General features: G+C 41.7%; 1 protein-coding gene across 1 annotated transcript in view; it reads left to right on the forward strand.

Moving 5' to 3' along the window:
- Positions 1 to 17,901, forward strand: part of DGAT1 (diacylglycerol O-acyltransferase 1) — a gene marked incomplete in the record, with an annotated part of 1,335,127 nt that overhangs the window by 745,022 nt on the left and 572,204 nt on the right. Inside the window, 1 exon segment of the mRNA XM_044067713.1 lies at positions 12,728 to 12,769. Within this exon segment, the coding sequence (XP_043923648.1) occupies positions 12,728 to 12,769 (42 nt within the window).

Here is a 17,901-nt window from a genome sequence, read left to right on the forward strand (position 1 = left end):
AAGATAAGCACACGGCTTCTTCAGTTTCTCTCACTGTGGACAGGGAATATTTACTTGGCTTTGCTAAAAGAGTATTTAGTGCCTTTCATGTTTTAAACCCTGTTTCTTCACTGAGTTGTAGATGAATTCTCTTTCTGACAATGGTTCCCAGTCAGAAAAGCAGGTACTGGAAGCAGGGGTTCTTCAGTGAATTCTTCTAGAGCTGAAATTTGTGAAGAAAGTGTTTCTCCATGTCTTCTTCCAGAAGAGTTATCTTTTTTTCTAAAACTATAAATGAAAGAATTATTTCAATGAGAAAAGAATGAAATTCCAGTCTTTCAGCAGATGTATTATGATTTGTTGCTACTAGATTTTCCTAATCCTGCAGGCGTTCCTCCAGTTTTACCAACTTTAGTGGATATTTCATTACTGCCTTTAATACACCTGACTGTCGATTTTGTGTTCCTAAAAATTCTGTTAGGTTATGCAGAGTACTTCAGACACATAAGCAAGCAATAATACCTGACAGGGTGTGTTAATGTGTAATTAACACCTGCCCAGAGATGTTGTGAGCCCCAACGCCACAGGCAGAGGGCCTCTATCCCCATGGAAGGGCATTAATTACACATTAACACACACACTGTGGAGGGCATTATTGCACTTAGAGAATGGGATATCTGTAAAATTGTTGTGTTTTACTTATTTTATCACTATATATTTTTTAAATCTATTTTTGATGTAAAATAGTTCCTCCACCTAATGTTTCAAACTTGCTGAAGTATTTTTTATTGGTGTTGGAGGAAGTATTTTACAGCTAAAATATAACATTTTAAAATAACCAGGTTATTTACCTTATTTTTCGGTTCCTTACTCCTAAATCATTTGGTTGACCATCACTGGAGATTGAAGTTACTCTAGAATGGTATACATTTGAACTTCAGATTTCCTTTAGTTTAGCAGCTTTGTAAGAGATGCAGAGATTTATAAACCTCTCTATTGCTGCTGCTGCCAATAATCATCTCAGGCACTCACCCACCTACCCACCCACTCACTCACACCTCTGCTTCTGAAAAAAAATGCATGCTAACGAAAACCCTGTTGTTCTAGTAACTTTCTAAGTTTTTAAGAGCAATACTTAAAATCCATCCCTATTTTCAGCCCTTTGTTTTCCCATTATTTGTGGCCAGAGGCACACCTTTCAACTGTGGAGATTTTTGCAGAATGTCCAGATTTTTGGCTCATATTTTTTGACCTGTTCCTCACAAAAGTTGGATTTTTCTGACACTTTACTGGGGGGATCTGAGGATTGAAGTCAGTAAAAAATAGCATACATTTGAGTTTCAAATTTCAAATCCTTCAGAAAATGGACGTTAAAACAACCCCTATTGCTCTAGCAATTTTCTAAGTTTATAAGAGCAATATTTAATATCTGTCACTATTTTGGGCTTCCCACCACATTTTGCTGGGCTTTGTCCATATTTGTTGCACTAAGTGGTTGAAAAGTATGCTAAGAGGTATGGTCGATAGCTGTCTCTTCACTTTCTCTTGCTCCCCTCTCTCTCTCCCCCGCTCTCGCACACTCTCTCGCTCGTTCTCGCTCTCACTCTCTCGCTGTCACTCTCGCACACTCTCTCGCTCTCTCTCATGCTCACTCCCACACTCTCGCGCTCACTCTTGCACACTCTCTCGCGCTCACTCTTGCACACTCTCTCGCGCTCGCTCTTGCACACTCTCTCGCGCTCGCTCTTGCACACTCTCTCGCGCTCGCTCTTGCACACTCTCTCGCGCTCGCTCTTGCACACTCTCTCGCGCTCACGCTTGCACACTCTCTCGCGCTCACGCTTGCACACTCTCTCGCGCTCACGCTTGCACACTCTCTCGCGCTCACGCTTGCACACTCTCTCGCGCTCACTCTTGCACACTCTCTCGCTCACTCTTGCACACTCTCTCGCGCTCACTCTTGCACACTCTCTCGCGCTCACTCTTGCACACTCTCTCGCGCTCACTCTTGCACACTCTCTCGCGCTCACTCTTGCACACTCTCTCACTCACTCTCACACTCTCTCGCTCACTCTCTCGCTCACTCTCTCGCTCACTCTCTCGCTCACTCTCTCGCTCACTCTCTCGCTCACTCTCTCGCTCACTCACACTTGCTCACACTCACTCACTCACTCACTCACTCACTCACTCACTCACTCACACAAGCAGACAACAACACAAACACACATGCGCACGATCTCTCTTTCTTACTTTCATACAGGCATGCACTCTCTCTCTCACACACACATGCGTGCACACACACACACACACACACACACACACACACACACACACACTTTTTATTTTACACTCGTTAAACAGCAGAAGCGCTGCTTAGCCAGTGCTTCTGCTGTTTAGCGAAGCGCTGCTTAACCAGTGTAAAATAGCAAGCTTAACTAATCTGTGTCTCACGCTCATACAGACTTACAGTTTCACACACAAACAAATGCGCACAATTTTTTTTTTTTACTTCTATTTTATTTTACACTCCTAAACAACAAAGTGCTGCTTAGCGAGCGTAAGACACTGGCGGACATTCGTTTTTTTCTCAGTCTGAGCTCCATGGCGGCTTGATAAGCTGCCATGAAGTGGCGGACTCGTTTTTCACTGGGCATTACTTGTGCATTAATAGCCTGCTGGAGAACGCTCGTTCTCCAATCAGGTACTGATGTACAGTAAGCCCATTCTCTAAATGTCTTTAAACACAAAAGTCAAATGGAAACTGGCATTAAAAGTAAAACTAATAAGAAAAAAATGTTCAGTGCAAGAAGCTGTAGTGAGCAGTAAACAAATCAAAGAAATAGTCTGTAAGGCTAAAGTAAAACTAGTAAGAAAAAATGTTCAGTGCAAGAAGCTGTAGTGAGAAGTAAACAAATCAAAGAAATAGTCTGTAAGGCTAAAACAGTAACATTTCATGTACGTTAAGCACTTTCGTTCCTATCACAGGGACTTCAGCACTAAAATACAATTACAGTTAGCATGTATTTATTTATGCAATCACTCATTAACATCTGCCAATCAAAAAATCTCAATTAGTTCAACCAAATGCCATTTAGAGTACCCTCACACTACATGCAGTTATATTTTAAATGAATAACTGCATGCAGTGTGAGGGTAATTAAGGGTAATTAAATGGCATTTGGTTGAATTAAGATTTGTTGAGTGGCAGATGTTTGAGTGATTGTATTTTAGCTCTGATGAAGTCCCTGTGATAGGGACGAAAGTGCTTAGCTTGCATTAAATTTTACTGTTTTAGCTTTACAGGCTTTGTTTCTTCGATTTTGTTTATTGTTCACTATAGTTTCCTGCACAGACCATTTTTTCTTGTTGCTTAAATATCTTTTCTAATCCCAAGTCGGACCCTGCAGTTATTTCTTTATCAAAGCCATCTGCTGCTAGACATGTAAATGCTAACACCATTCCTTCTGACAAGGATGTGAAAGTTTTTGACAAATCTGGGAAGAAAGTTTATTGTTTTGATACATTAACTCATTGCTTCTTACAACAGTGTAGTTGTCACAAAAGGAGAGTTTGTGTATCCTGTGAGTGTATATTCTTCCCTGTACTCCTGGAATGAGTATACTCATAGCTGTTTACAGTGTAATTTCTGAGGTCCTGGTAAAGGTACAGAAATAAAACTAATGCAGAAAGATGGCATCTACAAGCCAACATTGTTTCCTAAGCATACATAGTGAAATGGTCAATGTAGGTTAAGGATTACTTGCAGAAAATTAAGAAAATATGTAATATTTCCATGTTTACATTGTTGTTGTTGTGTCTTTCGGCTTTTCCCGGTTAGGGGACCATGTTTACATTAATAATGCCAAAAAAAATTAATACTGTCGTGTCGGGGTGGTATATCCAAGCAGTTGGCATTTAAAAAAAAGACATTCTAAGATATAAATGCATTTTGGTAAAACAGTTTTGTCTAGTACCTTCATAACTGCAGTAATTACATATATTTCCTAAAAGGTGTAACCTATAGCTGATCAAATAGTGCCATCTTCTACAAAACGTTAAGGTACACAGTGTTGCCACTAATATATGCCATCTAGCACAAATGGTTTTGGAAAATATATGCATAATTTGAATAGATTCAGCAATATCACAAAACGGCAATATGTTATCCCCTCTTGTTCTACATCATTGGTAAGCTCTTGAATAGGCAAACAATTTTCCTATTGATATAATGGATCTATTTTGTGCACATGTATTTGTTTGCTTGTGACACTTTGTATATTTTGGCACACAAAATATTTGTTTTTTTTCGTAAACCTGCAATATACCACAAAGGTCTACAAACAGACCTTTAATTCTAACACAAATGTTTAACCTGTTGTCTTCTGAAGAGCTACCGTAATTTACATTTGTTTTTGTAATTTATATCATTTATCAGATGTTGTAAGCCTAATGAAAAGTGTTTTCAGTAGAGTATGTTGGAGAAAAGATCTCAAGAAGCAAATGGTTTCCTGGTTCAGAAGACCTCTGGAAGCAAAGGTGTTAATTAGCCTCTTGCTTTTCAGGATTGAAGGCGTTAACTTTCAGAATTTATAACTGACAGGGTCATATTTTAAATTTTGTACTGGTTTCTTTTGAGAACATGAAAGTTATCCTTCCTTCATATGTTAAATGTTCTCTAAATTTTGTATTAGTTGCTACTTCTCAGGTAACCCAGTATTCCTTAAAGTGCTCTTATGATTCTGCTAATGCTGTATCCTGAGCTGCTACTGCTACTGCTGGTCCAGTTATGAAAACATAAGCTTGGCTGTGTTCTCAAAACTTTCCAGAAGATGTTAAAGCTGAGATTTTAAATTCTCCCAAGACAAAGATTTATTATTTGGCATTTCTGCTGTTTAGGGCCTTAAAAGATTTGATGAAAGGGGAAATGCGATTCAAGCGTCAAGAGTCTCAGCAAGATGCAAACCATTTAAAAAAAACAATGGCAAGTAGGTTCAAAAAAGAAGGGGAATCTCCTAGTGCGAAGAACAGCCCAGAAAGTCGTCATGGCTACTTGCTCCTTCAAGTTCTCTCCTCCATCTCACCTTGGCAATCCCTTAAATCTGTCCTTTTGGTTTTCATCTTCCTTGGTGGCATCAGATAATCACAGACAAATGAGTTCTGAGAATAATTCAGCAAGGCTACAGGTGGCAATGGGAGTCCCTTCTTTAAAGGGGATTCATTCTCATTCTGCAAACCAGACTTCCCTGTTTCCTTCAGTTTTGGAGCAGATGCCGTCTCTGGGCTTCATAGAACTATTGCCCTCAAGTCAGACAAGGAAAGGATTTTACAAGTGTCTTTCTTGTGACAGAGAAAGATGCATCTTAGACAAGTCCTAGGCCTCCCATTTGTCAATCTCTTTGATAGTCCCAAAGTTCAAAATGTTATCCTTCCAAACTGTCACCTCTCATGCCTCCTTTACTTTTATGGCAGTTAGACTTAAAACATACTTAACATTGCATACCAGTTTTAAGAGAATTCAAACTTTGATTTTTGTGTTTCTGGCCTACATTACCAGTTCTCTGTATTACCCTTTGGTGTATCTGCTGCACCAAGGGTGTTTACAAAGAGTCTGGCTGCAGTCGTTGCTCACTGCAAACTGCAAGGTATTCATTTCTTTCCATATTTGGATGATTGTCATATATTTGCAGACCCTTTTTCCAAATGTCAAGATTCAGTGACACACATTAAGGAACTCCTCCGGAGTCTGGGGGAGTCTACAGAAATCACCTCTCATTCCTTCCCACCGAATAGTTTTTCCTGGGAAGTCTCCTGAATACATCCCTAGGAAGAGTCTTTCTTTCCCTCGACAAAGTAAAACTGTACAAAGAACCGTTCCTAATTCTTTTCTAGCCAGTCCCTGACGTCTTCGGGAAAGCTGATCAGTACTTATTAGTTATGAAGATAAGAAAATAAAAAGAACCAGAACCACTGTCAAAACAAACAACTTCTAAATGGTTGTCTCATGCAGTTTCTTTCAGTAATTCTCACCATAATTCACTTCCAAGATGAGTCTGATCTCAGTCCACTAGAACTTTGGCTTCTTCTGTGGTTTTTGCAAAGAGGCAGCAACTTGTTCCTCTGTTTATACTTTTGCAAAGCATAATATAATTCTTTTTTCCAGATTGAGAGTAGGTTTTGCTATAACTATACTCCAGGATTCTCAAATTCGTAAGCTCTGGTTATCTACCCATGTAACGTAAGCTACTTCAGTAGTGATCTAGTGTTGAACTTAGTGCACTTGTATAATGTTAACTTTCCATAACAGTAGATGTTCTGTTAGGTCATTTTTGCAGTAGCTGCATCCTCCTCTCATTTTCCCCTTTTTCTGCTAGATGTATATGTATTTTGTGTGTTTGCATGTATGTGTTTTCATATATAGAAGTATAACTTTTTTTTTCAGGGTTTATTCCTCCTCCTTGAGACATGAAAGCTCTGAAGCTGTGGTGCCCTAATCACTGTTTTTAGGTAGCTCTCAAGTCCCACAGCAGTTGAGGTGTGTAGAAGGTGCCTTGAAGCTTTGAAAACTGACTGGTGATATCATTGGCAGAATATAATCCATGTAGTTTAGGTAACTGCAACAGTGCTCTATTGGAATATGTAGTGTAGTGTAGTGGTAAGTTTACTTGTACAACTGTACTGTACTGTGCTTTGGCATCTCCTAGCTGTTTTGCCTTACTTGACTGCCATCCTGTCACTACTCTTTTGCTCGCACTTTAGTTTGCCTTGATTACAATATATGGGCAGTTGGTCCAAGCATGGCTTTCTCTTTTCTTTTTTAGCCTATAGAGATTAACAGTGACCTTTTGTTTTCAGCTACAACCCTCATGACTGCAGCAATATTTGTTATGACAATGGTGAGAACAGATTAATTGTGAGAACAGTTAGGTTGTTAGACTGCAATAATTGTTTTTTGTTAGTATATGTGTTCCTTTGTCAGATGTATGATGTGCTGACTCAAGTCACTGTTGCAGTATTGCAAACAGATTGGTACCCCAGCCAGATGTCAGTGGTGAAAACCTAAACCTTCACAGAAATGTACATCTGACATATGGCCTCAGCTCGTAAGTGTAGGGGTATATCAGCGGGTGTATGTTGGCAAATCCTGCTACCAGCCCTAATGCAGGTCTCTCATCCATTGGTCTGATTTTTGCATGGTTGCATAGTTGTTTCTACTATAAGTCTCTGATTCATATAAGTGCACTATTAGGGAACCTTCCTTCATGTTTAAACTTTTTTTTTTTTCTGTGATTTTGTTAGATTGTCAGAAGAGGTAAGGGTGAGTGCAGTAGGCAGATACCATACAAATACCTTTATTCCCGGTGTCATTAGTGCTTAGGCACAGAACACAACTACAAATCTTGTTCCATTTGCAAGTCCTTTGTAGCCAAGATATTGCTTTTCTGTTTTTGTGAAACATGTTCTTAGAGACCCAACAGCTGAAGCATTTGGCCCATTCTAAGGTGGTAGATCCCTACATACCTGATGTACTTTCCACTCCAAAGAAGAAAATCAAAAAGCCTAGGCTTGTGACTCTGTCTACCCAGTCTGATTCTGACGTACCTGCAGAGGTTGGAAACAATATGTCAAACTCTGCCTGATGTGCCTTGTATTGTGGCTCAGTTGTTGGAGGCCGGTATGGCATCAGAGGGACAGCACTCCTGAAGAGACTACTACCGCATCTGAAAAGGGGGAACTGTGGATCATTATCTCAGAGGGACCAGAAGTACACCAGGGGTCAGAGCCTTAGCACATGAAGTGTATGTCACCCCAAAGAAAAAGCAACAAAGGAATTGCATGTGTTTCCTTTCCTCCTCCTCCTAGGAAGGAGGAGTGGATGGACTTTACTCTGGGCCTGTTCAAGTCTACCTCCTTCCTTTTTAGCTCCTCCACCCACTTCACAGATGTTTACTGTGGGATCTTCTTTGAAGAGAAGGAGGCCTCAGATTCTGAAGACCATTCTTTAGCTTATTTGTCTCACATTCACTCTCCTATCCGTCTGCTGCCCGTTGAGGATTCACCCTCTCCTGATTCCCCTTTGGAAGAGGAATCCTCCTGAAAAAACATTATAAATATGATGAACATTTTGAGTGTGAGTCTAAGCAAATATCTGGCCAAAAGAGATACTACAGACTTTTTTCCACAGCTGGTGACTCTCGGCTCCCAGCTTCCAAAAGGCCAGACAGATTCTTCAAGATTCCAGATGATCTCCAGTTGCTTTTTAAGAATCCTGAAGCTTGATCCTTCAACTGTTTCCTTAGCCACAGACAAACCTTATAAGCTACTGCCAAATGCTAATGCCCTACTGTCACACAAGGACAGCAGGACTATGGATAAGCAAGGAAAAAAAAGGTCTGTGCTTCTACCCTGGTTGTCAGACCCAGATGACCAAATTCTGATTTCTGAACAAGCTGATGTATCAGACTCCAAGCAACCAATTTCATTTTTGGTAAATCAGGCCACTCAAGTCTCTAGCCATAGTATAAAATTCAGCTATGATGCTGTTGCAGCCTCTTCCAGAGCAGCTACTAATGGTTCAATCATTCAGAGATGCACCTGGTTGCTCCTCTGCCAGAAGATTTCAAGACTAAACCCATTAATTGTCCCTTTGACAGGGATCTTTTGTTTGGAGCTAGCTTATTCAAAACCTTGCTGAAGCAAAATAAAATTATGAAGTACTGCAAACAGATTCTTACCCCTGTGCATGGGTACCAGAGGAAATACCTGGCCCAAGCCTACATCCTTTGTTAGACAGGAACATAGGCCTTCTCTGAAATACAAGAAAGCACCCAGAAAAAGATTTCCAGAAAAACCTGAAAGGGACCCCAGAGCTGGGAGGCCTTCCTTCATAGACAAGTCTCTGCGATTTATCTTTCTAATCCCCCCCTTCACTCCAGCCCTTCCCCTCTCAAAAGACTTACTCTTTCCTCTACAGATTGGGAAAAGATTCCTAAAGTCAAGTGGGTACTTACCATCACCAAAAATGGTTACAGTATGTCCTGGAAAGAACTGCCTCCCTTCAAAGGCATTCCACTTCTGCTCCACAACTAGTTAAATCTTCTTCCTGCTGTTCTTTGGTAACTACAGTCCCAAGGCACCATAGGGCCAGGTCCTCCTCAGTTTGTGAGATGATAATTCTACTCCGCACTGTTTGTGGTACCAAGCAAAGGAGGACAGTGTAGACCCATAGTGGATCTCACCCAGCTCAATACCTTTCTCATAGTACTCACTTTCAGAATGCTGACTCTTATCCTTCCACAGGCATTTCTAGTATCTTTGGATTTGATGGATGCATTCCTGCATCTTCCCATACACCTCTCTTTTTTAGGAAATTCCTGTTCTATTGGCTCTTTGTGTTTTCATTTTTGGGTTTACTACAGCCTCCAGAGTCTTCACAATGTACCTAGCTCCTGTTGAAGGGCTGCCTAGACAGTCTGCTAATCCAAGCCTCCTCACCTCAGGTCTGCAGTCCCCAGAGTCTTCGCAAAATGTCTAACATCAACTCTTGCCTTTTGCAGAACTCAGAATTCAAATATTCCCATACCTCGTGCATCTTCTCAGGAGATTCTATAACAGCTTCTCAGCTAAATTGCCTCCATTCTGCAGAGTCTGGGGGTCACCATAAACTTAGTCCACACTGGTTCCTACCCTAGACCTTATCTTTCTGATTTGCAGACTAGATACAAGCCTCATGGTGGCCTTCCTACAGTAAGTGAAGGTCCATTCTCTCTCCAACTACTTTTAATCCCTTCTGCCCCTTCAGTCCTCCTCTGCAAGGGAGATTCTCAGAGCTTTGAGGTTCATGGCAGTATCCATATCCATGGTTCCTTTTAACAAGATTGGACACAAGAAGGATTCACTGGTATCTAAACTCTATATGGTCCCAACATTATCATTCTGTAGCCACTCAGGTCCCACTTCTCCCCTTTCTGAAAAAAAAATGTCAGTGTTGGGTTTCTCAGATAAAGTTCTACCCAGGTCTTCTTTTCAAACTTTTTGTTCCCTCACAGGACCTGCACACAGATGCCTCAAACCTAGCTTGGAGGAAGTGGACAAGGCAAACTTAGAGTCCAAGGGCAGTGGTCCCCAAACCAAAAGGACAGAGCACATCAACATGAAGGAAATGTGGGCACTGATTCAGGCCCTGCAAATCTTCTCTCGCACATGGTCCCCTCAGGATGTTCAGACCACACAACAATACACAAATAAGCAGATGTGGGCCGTATATTAGCAGCTATACAGACTGGTCTTCTAGCTTGGGAACAGGCTCTAAAAGCAAACATGTCTTTCCAAGAAATTTCCGTTCCCTCCCAGGACAATGTCCTGACAGATTGTCTTAGTAGATCCTAGGAAGACCCTCACAAGTGAATGAGCAGTGATGTCTTCCTAGACCTAGTCTACAAATGATGCATTCCTCTGATAGAGCCATTTGCCTCCATCCACAAAAAAAAAACTCTGTCTGTTTTGCTCTAAGACTCCTTACCCTCGGGCCTGAAGGACGGACAAAATTTCCTTTCTTTTGGGGAGGGAGGTTTCTTTATGCCTTTCCTCCTCTGTCTCTAGTCCCAGTGGTCTTAAAGATCAAGAGGGACAAGTAAATATATCTTGCTGGTGGCCCCAATTTGGCCCAGGCATCACTGGTTCCACTTTATCATCCAGCTAGGGACCATCATGATAAGTTGCCCTAGAGAGTGGACTTGTATATACAACACAAGGGATGTCTGTTTCATCCCAACCTTTTATCCCCCTGCCTTACAGTTTGAATGATAGGATTCTGATCCCTTTCAGACACCAGTTTTGTCAGGACTTGATGCAGTTTCTTCAGGAGGCAAGGAAACCTGTCATACTAAAAAGCCTTGTATATACTAATAAAGATTGTCTGCCTGGTATCATGCTAACAAGCAGGAACCTACTCAAACTGGGGTCTCTGCCATCTTACTTTTGTGATCTCCTAAGAACTGGCCTAGCATACTCTTGTTCAGGCACACTTTTCAGATATTTTTGCATGCTTGCCTCTTGATTCCCATTGTTGTCTAGGCTTAAGGTAAAGCAATTTGTCAAGTGTGTCCTTCACCTGAATCCACCTTGGAAAGCTATTCCTCCTTCTCCATGGAACATAAACATGTTAAAAATATATATTCCTCCTTCTCCATGGAACATAAACTTGTTAAAAAAAAAAAAAAAAAAAAAAAAAAACGTACTCTGCAACCTTTTGGAACAATGGCATCAACTTCTGTAAAATTTTGTAGATGGGAAAGTTATCCTTCTAGTGACCTTTATTTTTTTTAGGCGAGTCTGAGCTGCAAGCTGTTAAGGTTAACCCTTCATTCCGCATCTTTTATAAGGACAGGGTTTCTGAGGTTTAGCCCCTCTCTTATGGCTAAGGTGGTCAATGAGTTGTCCTTCAGCTAGGCCATTGATCTTTCCACCGTTTTCCCTAAGCCTTAGTACAAGGGTGAACGAATCCTTCAGTATCTGAATTTAGTTCTGTACTGTTACCAGAAATGCCACTATGGAAATTGATGCCTATACTGCACTACTAACTGATTGGCATATGCTGATTGTGCCTCCTAACACCTTGCACCTTGGGTGGCTGCCGTTTTCAATACCCTATCTGCTCTTCTGCTGGGTATGACCAGTTAAGTTGTGCTTGAAGGGTGTGCATGAATAAGCTGTTAATCTCCTGTGAAGTGGTGTGGGAAGACCTGGCAATCATTAAGCAGACCTTCTTAGTTCGTCTTCAGAAAATGGCTTTTACTACCAATTGTCTAACAACCCTTGGTAATGCTATTTTGAAAGACACTCCAGCTGGAGTTTATCTGTTTCTTGTGTTTACTTTAAAATGTGGGTCAGTTGCTGTTTGGTCCTTGGTTTACCATTTTATGTTGCATTATATTGACTACCTAATGCCAGAGTCGAGCCTTCTTTAAAGCTTCCATACTCTGTCTTTTGACTCTCAGCCTTTTCACTGTCCTCAGGCTACCACCCTGGAGAATGCATTGCTTTGACTTCATCCTGACCATTTACCATCTAATAGGAATCCCTTATATTTGAGAGACAGTGGATGCATTGTCACCACAACAGTTGACCACTTAATGACTACCTTGGTAAGTTCCAGATACCCTTCTGCCAGACCTCTTATGCCCATAGAGTTACTCTATGCATCTTTGATTAATGGAGTTAAGTCGAGCAAGTAGATGTCCATGCATTACTCCAGCAGATTGGATCAGATATTTATTGATATTTCTTGATTTATAGGAGCTTACTTACTCAGAAGTTGAAAAGCTGACGTGTAGATTGCAAGTTTGCTACTATACTTGGTAAACAGAAAATGTGCTTGTGCACCCTCTGAAGTGTGGCAACTTCCACTAGTTAATTGAGACAAGACTGAGAGAATATGCTTGGGGTGAAGTTATGCACAAAGTGAAGTGACTGCAACATGTCTCCAATAGAGAATGTTCTAAAGCAAGCCCTGGAGGGCCATCTCTCCTTTGGTAGAGTGAAGTAGGACTTGAAACGTTCATGACACCATCTGGAAATGTTTGCATTGAGCAGTATTTATAGTGGTGGTGCTTTGAACTTCCACAATCAGCTGTTACTGATTGACTCTCAATACACTGCATCTATTTTAATGTAGCGCATTAATGACAGCATGTATTGGTGAAACAAAATGCCTTGCTGAGTATGTTAAATTATTTTTTTTCCTTTTCAGTGGGTTGTTCCAACGATCCAGAACTCTATGAAGCCCTTCAAGGTAGGAAACAATAGTTCGTTTTTAAAAATTAAATAATAGAATGTGGCTTGCACTTGCTTTTGTACTTCTTATTGTACTGTGACTGGTGGACCAAGCGCTGGAGAAGTGAACTAGGAAGGTATGGGACCAGAGGGGATAGTGTTAGCATGCCTATCTAGTGTGGAAATGTTGAGGAGGGTCTCACTACAGAATGATTCATCTAGCGGTCATCCAGTTATATTCACACACTGCATTAATAGCAGGGCTTCGGGGGCAAGTCGTAGCCATAGGGTGCACATTACTTAGTTGTGCATAGTCGTAGCCATAGGGTGCACATTACTTAGTTGTGCATGACTGCCCGTACATGTCAAGCAGAGCGTCTCTTTGGCCCTCTTCAAAAGGAACCTTGACGAGTGGATGGGAGATCAGAAATTCACCCTGTGGATCACGTCAGTCGCCCTGTTAGACAGGGTTCCAGGGAAGTAAATACTGTGGGAAGAAATAGCCAGGGAATTGTTATGGCTAGGCTTGTATAGGCCCTAAGGCCAATAGCCTAGTACCAACCTATGAACCTAAGTGTGCATAAGCACATTCTAGCAGTTTGCCTTGCTGTAATGGACATTGCACTTTGCTCCTTGGGGAAGAGGGAATAAATGCTTTAATGTCTTTAAACACTAAACAAATCAGAAAGATCATTGCAGATAAGAGACCTCACGGAGTTATACTCAAACCTCCTTTGAAGGAGGCTTATAGGGAATTTGCAGTTGACCCCTTAAGGATTTACAGCTACATAACTTTTGAATCCTCACTGATTTTTTATAATTCTTTATTGAGTAATTAGAGCAAATAAAGCAAAGCCACAGTGGCTCTTTTGATGGAACCTTTGTTTTGTTTCTTTCTGCAATAGAAACAACTTCAGATTCACCCAAAATGCAGTAACTAGATTAAGTGCACAAGCACATGAAGCAAGAAGACCAGCGCACTCAAGCAGCGTTTCAGTGGGCATGTCTTTAAAACTGCTTTGACGTTTAAATTATCATTGAACTCTTTCACTGTGTTAGCATTTAGTAAAACCTGCCACTTGTGTCTACATAATTATGCTCAAATTCTTCTCTCCGAGGATCCAGTGGTCCTTCCTGCATAAAATGGCAGGCAAGAGAGAGACGGAGCTAGATTTGTAAAGGTACCGCTACATGTACATGGCCATGTATCCATCCCAGTGTGTTTTTAGTGTTCAGTAAACACACTTACACAATGCTGCATGGTTCTCCAACATGAAGACGTACATGATCATGAAGAGCTGACCCTGTGGCTATGCTAAATGCTCATGAGTCATTTTGGGGGAAGAGGCGTATGATTAGCCATGTGTTCCCTCCCCAGAACTGCCCCCAGGAAATGTTCTACCCAGTCGAGCAATTCAGGAGAGTGCTATGCTGTGTAGATCGGCACAGCCATATGACTGTGTTCATCAGTGAACATGAACATGGTGGGGAAAACCACTAGACACCAGAGCTTACAGTAAAAGTGCTGTAACATTGATGTTGTGCATGTGGGGGTGAAGGTGGGATGGAACCACTGAACACTATGGAAAAAGTTTAAAAGATGCCATGACAGCACCACCATTACTATGGGGATTAGGAGCAGGGAGATACACGCACACACACACACACACACACACACACACACACACACACACTACAGTGCTATAAAAGTACCATTGTTACTACAGGGATAGGAGAATACAGTACTTGCCAAGGAATGGCAATAATTCATTGTGCAATATTTGTCACCATAGAAGGATATGGCCAGCGGACCACGGTGCTTTGCCAGGGATGGTCTGCACCTCTCCTCTGGGCTTTTGAATATTAGCTAAAATATTGTCTTCCCCCATAGTGCCTTTTTTAGGCAGTGCCAAACTGAACGTACTTCTAACATAGCAAATCAAAACTAAGAAAATCTAAAGGTATTACTGCTCAGTGCTAGAAGTCTAAACAAAAAACTCCACTCCCTTGAAGCTCTCTTTACCCTAGAGAATGCTGATGTCTGTGCAGTCACTGAAACATTGTTTAAAGCCGTGGAGGGCACACCAACAGTGCAAGATTATAATGCCTTCCACATTTAGGCATGCTACTTCACAGCCGGGACTAAAGGTGGAGGTGTCTCTATTTACATCAAAAATAAATATTCTTCACAGCTGGTCATACAGGCCAGTGCACTTGAGTTTTTCCATGTTCAAAACACCATTTGTAAAGTCCAGGACCACTTCCTTGCAAGGTATAGGTCCCCTTCTATGACCCAGGAAACCCATACCATGTATTTAAACTTATTAGAAACACAAACCATCCAACCCAATACCATATTCATGGGAGACTTTAATTATCCCACTACTAACTGGGAATCCTGTATGACGCCAAATGCACAGGCACAGAGATTCCTGGATTTTGTAAACACAAACTACTTGGACCAGATGGTGAATACACCAACCAGGGGTGCAACCATACTGGATCTTTTCCTCAGTAATATGGGAGACTGCTGCACACCCCCTACTGTAATGCCTTCCCTGGTAAGGTCAGACCACAAAATGGTCTCCTTTTGAAGTAAAAAAAAAAAAAAAAAAAAAAAAAACCTGGACCCCCAGCTAAACCTGGAATATTCAGGAACTATTCTAAGGCTAACCTCCTACTATTAAGTGTGAACCTGGTAAAATTTCAACCCCCCCCCCCCATAAACCCCTGTGATCACTTCTGCCTATGCATAACTGTTCACAGTAACCCTGTACAAGAGTGTTAATAGCAGCATAGATGCAGCTGTACCCACCAGGAAGAAGTACAGGACTAACCTAAAAAAACAAGCCACCTTGGTGGAATCACAAAATCAGTCACTATATAACAGGAGGAAGAAAATCATGGCAAAAATTAGGAGTTGCAGCACCCAGCAGGATAAAAGCACTCATCAAACTAAACAAACACCTCAGAGAACAAATAAAGTCTACCAAAGCTAAATTTGAGGTAAGTTTGGCCTCCCAGGCCAAGGACAACTGCAACGCATTCTTTAGCTATATCCGCAACCGCAAAGACAATACACAGTTCTGTGCAGAGCTTATTGTAAATGGAGCCACCTATACTGAGCCAGACGATATTGCAAACCTCCTGGCTGATAAATTCAGCTCCAACTTTACTCCTCTGTTCCGCTCAACCTTCCCTCAGGAAATATCAAATAAAACTCCCCCTACTATCACTCGGGAACAGGTCCTTAATGCTCAATCTAAGACCAAGAACACTGCATCAATGGGCCCAGACAATATCCTAGGATGCCTTCTAAATAGCATGAAACATGACCTATCAGGGCCTCTGGAATTACTGTTTAACTGTAGCCTCCAAACAGGCTTTGTGCCTTATGAATGGAGAAATGCAACAGTCATCCCTCTGCACAAAGGTGGGCCATCTACAGACCCTGAAAACTACAGCCCCTTGAGTCTCACTAGTCTTATATGTAAAGTCACGGAAGGGAATTATCATGGAGATGATCAGTAGCGATATAGTAAACCTCCAGACAGTGGACCCAACCCAGTTTGGCTTTGTCAAGGGCAGATTATGTCTACTCAACCTGATAGACCTCTTTAAAAAGGTTACCAAAACAAATGAGGGCAAAATTGTTCACATTGCCTACCTTGACCTGGCCAAGGCATTTGACACAATACCCCACTCGCATTGTTGAGAAACGCAAGAGATTTAGGTACAAACCCTTATTTCACCCAGTGGATAGCCAATGAGCTCACAGACAGGACCCAGGAAGTTAGAATTGGGGAGTCTACCTCTACAAAGAGGCAGGTTACAAGTGGAGTCCCTCTGGGATCAGTCCTTGGACTGCTCCTTTTTGTCATTTACTTCTTAGAAGTCAAGGCCAGTGTCAGTGGTCTCTGGCTGACTAAATTTGCAGAACACTGCAAATTAGGAGCCGTCATTGAATCTCACCCTGACACAGATGTTCTCCAGAAGGGGCTGACAGACAGACAACTGGTGTCAGAGCCATAGGCTAAAACTAAATGTCAAGAAATGCATAGTAGTATCCTTTGGGAAGTCACCCATCCCTGGTAACTATCATATTGACAATGCACCCATTAGAGTTAACCCAGTAGTCAGGGACTTAGGGACACACACAGATAGTAATCTAGCATTTGATCATCATGTGTCTACATTGGTGAGGAAATCATTCTATGTTGTGCAACATATAAACAAAGGTATGGCATCTAAGTCCAAGGAAGTCATTGTTCCACTGTATTCAGCATTCATCAGACCTATCATTGAGTACAATGACCCCTTTGGTATGTACCTAACCAGGCCTATCCAAGAACTGGAACGTCCAGAGAGGTTCCTCACTAAAAGAATACAGGGCATAAGTAATCTGTCCTGTGCAGACTGCCTCAAGGCCCTATCCCTGTATTCTTTCTCCTACAGGGTTTTGAGGGGAGATCTATGCCTGGTCATACAGGGCATTGTCAGACCCCACTCTGATGAACCTCTCACATATCCACAAAACAAACAGCACCAGAATTACCTGTTCTAAAGACTTAAACCTTGCCTTTGATGTAAATAGGACCTGCTATAGAGATGGGTATGTATCCCAGAGAGTACCCCATCTATGGAACATGTTTCCCATTCATGAGAAGCAGAATTCCTCCCTAACCCAATTCAAGTGCAACTTGGACAATTGGATGGGAAACCGGAAATTCATCCCTGGTTTGGTACCTATGTTTCTAATGGACACAGGTAACCTGTAAATGGTTAATCTCCCAGGCCCATGCTAACACTTATCAAGGGTATCAGAACTTGTCAGAGATTTGTGCTGCATGGCTAGGCTTAAAAAGGCCCTTGTAGTCATTAGCCTAGTAAACGCCTATGAATAGTGCACTAAAACACAAACTAGCATGACAGGGATGGTGGGAGGGCACCAGATACACTTAGGAACGGTAATATCGCCAATTGTTGTATGGGAATCAGGTGTGGGAAGGAACAGTAGACTGCCAGGGAATACAGTGCCTTAATGCTACCTTGATACCATTGATTGGGACAGGGGTGTGGGGATACACCAGGCACCAGGGAATACTCATTTATATACTCAAAAGGCACATACAGCATGACTGAGATTGGGGT

Source organism: Protopterus annectens, chromosome 3.part1, assembly GCF_019279795.1.
Source record: "Protopterus annectens isolate FY-2018-M chromosome 3.part1, PAN1.0, whole genome shotgun sequence".
Lineage (NCBI taxonomy): Eukaryota > Metazoa > Chordata > Ceratodontiformes > Protopteridae > Protopterus > Protopterus annectens.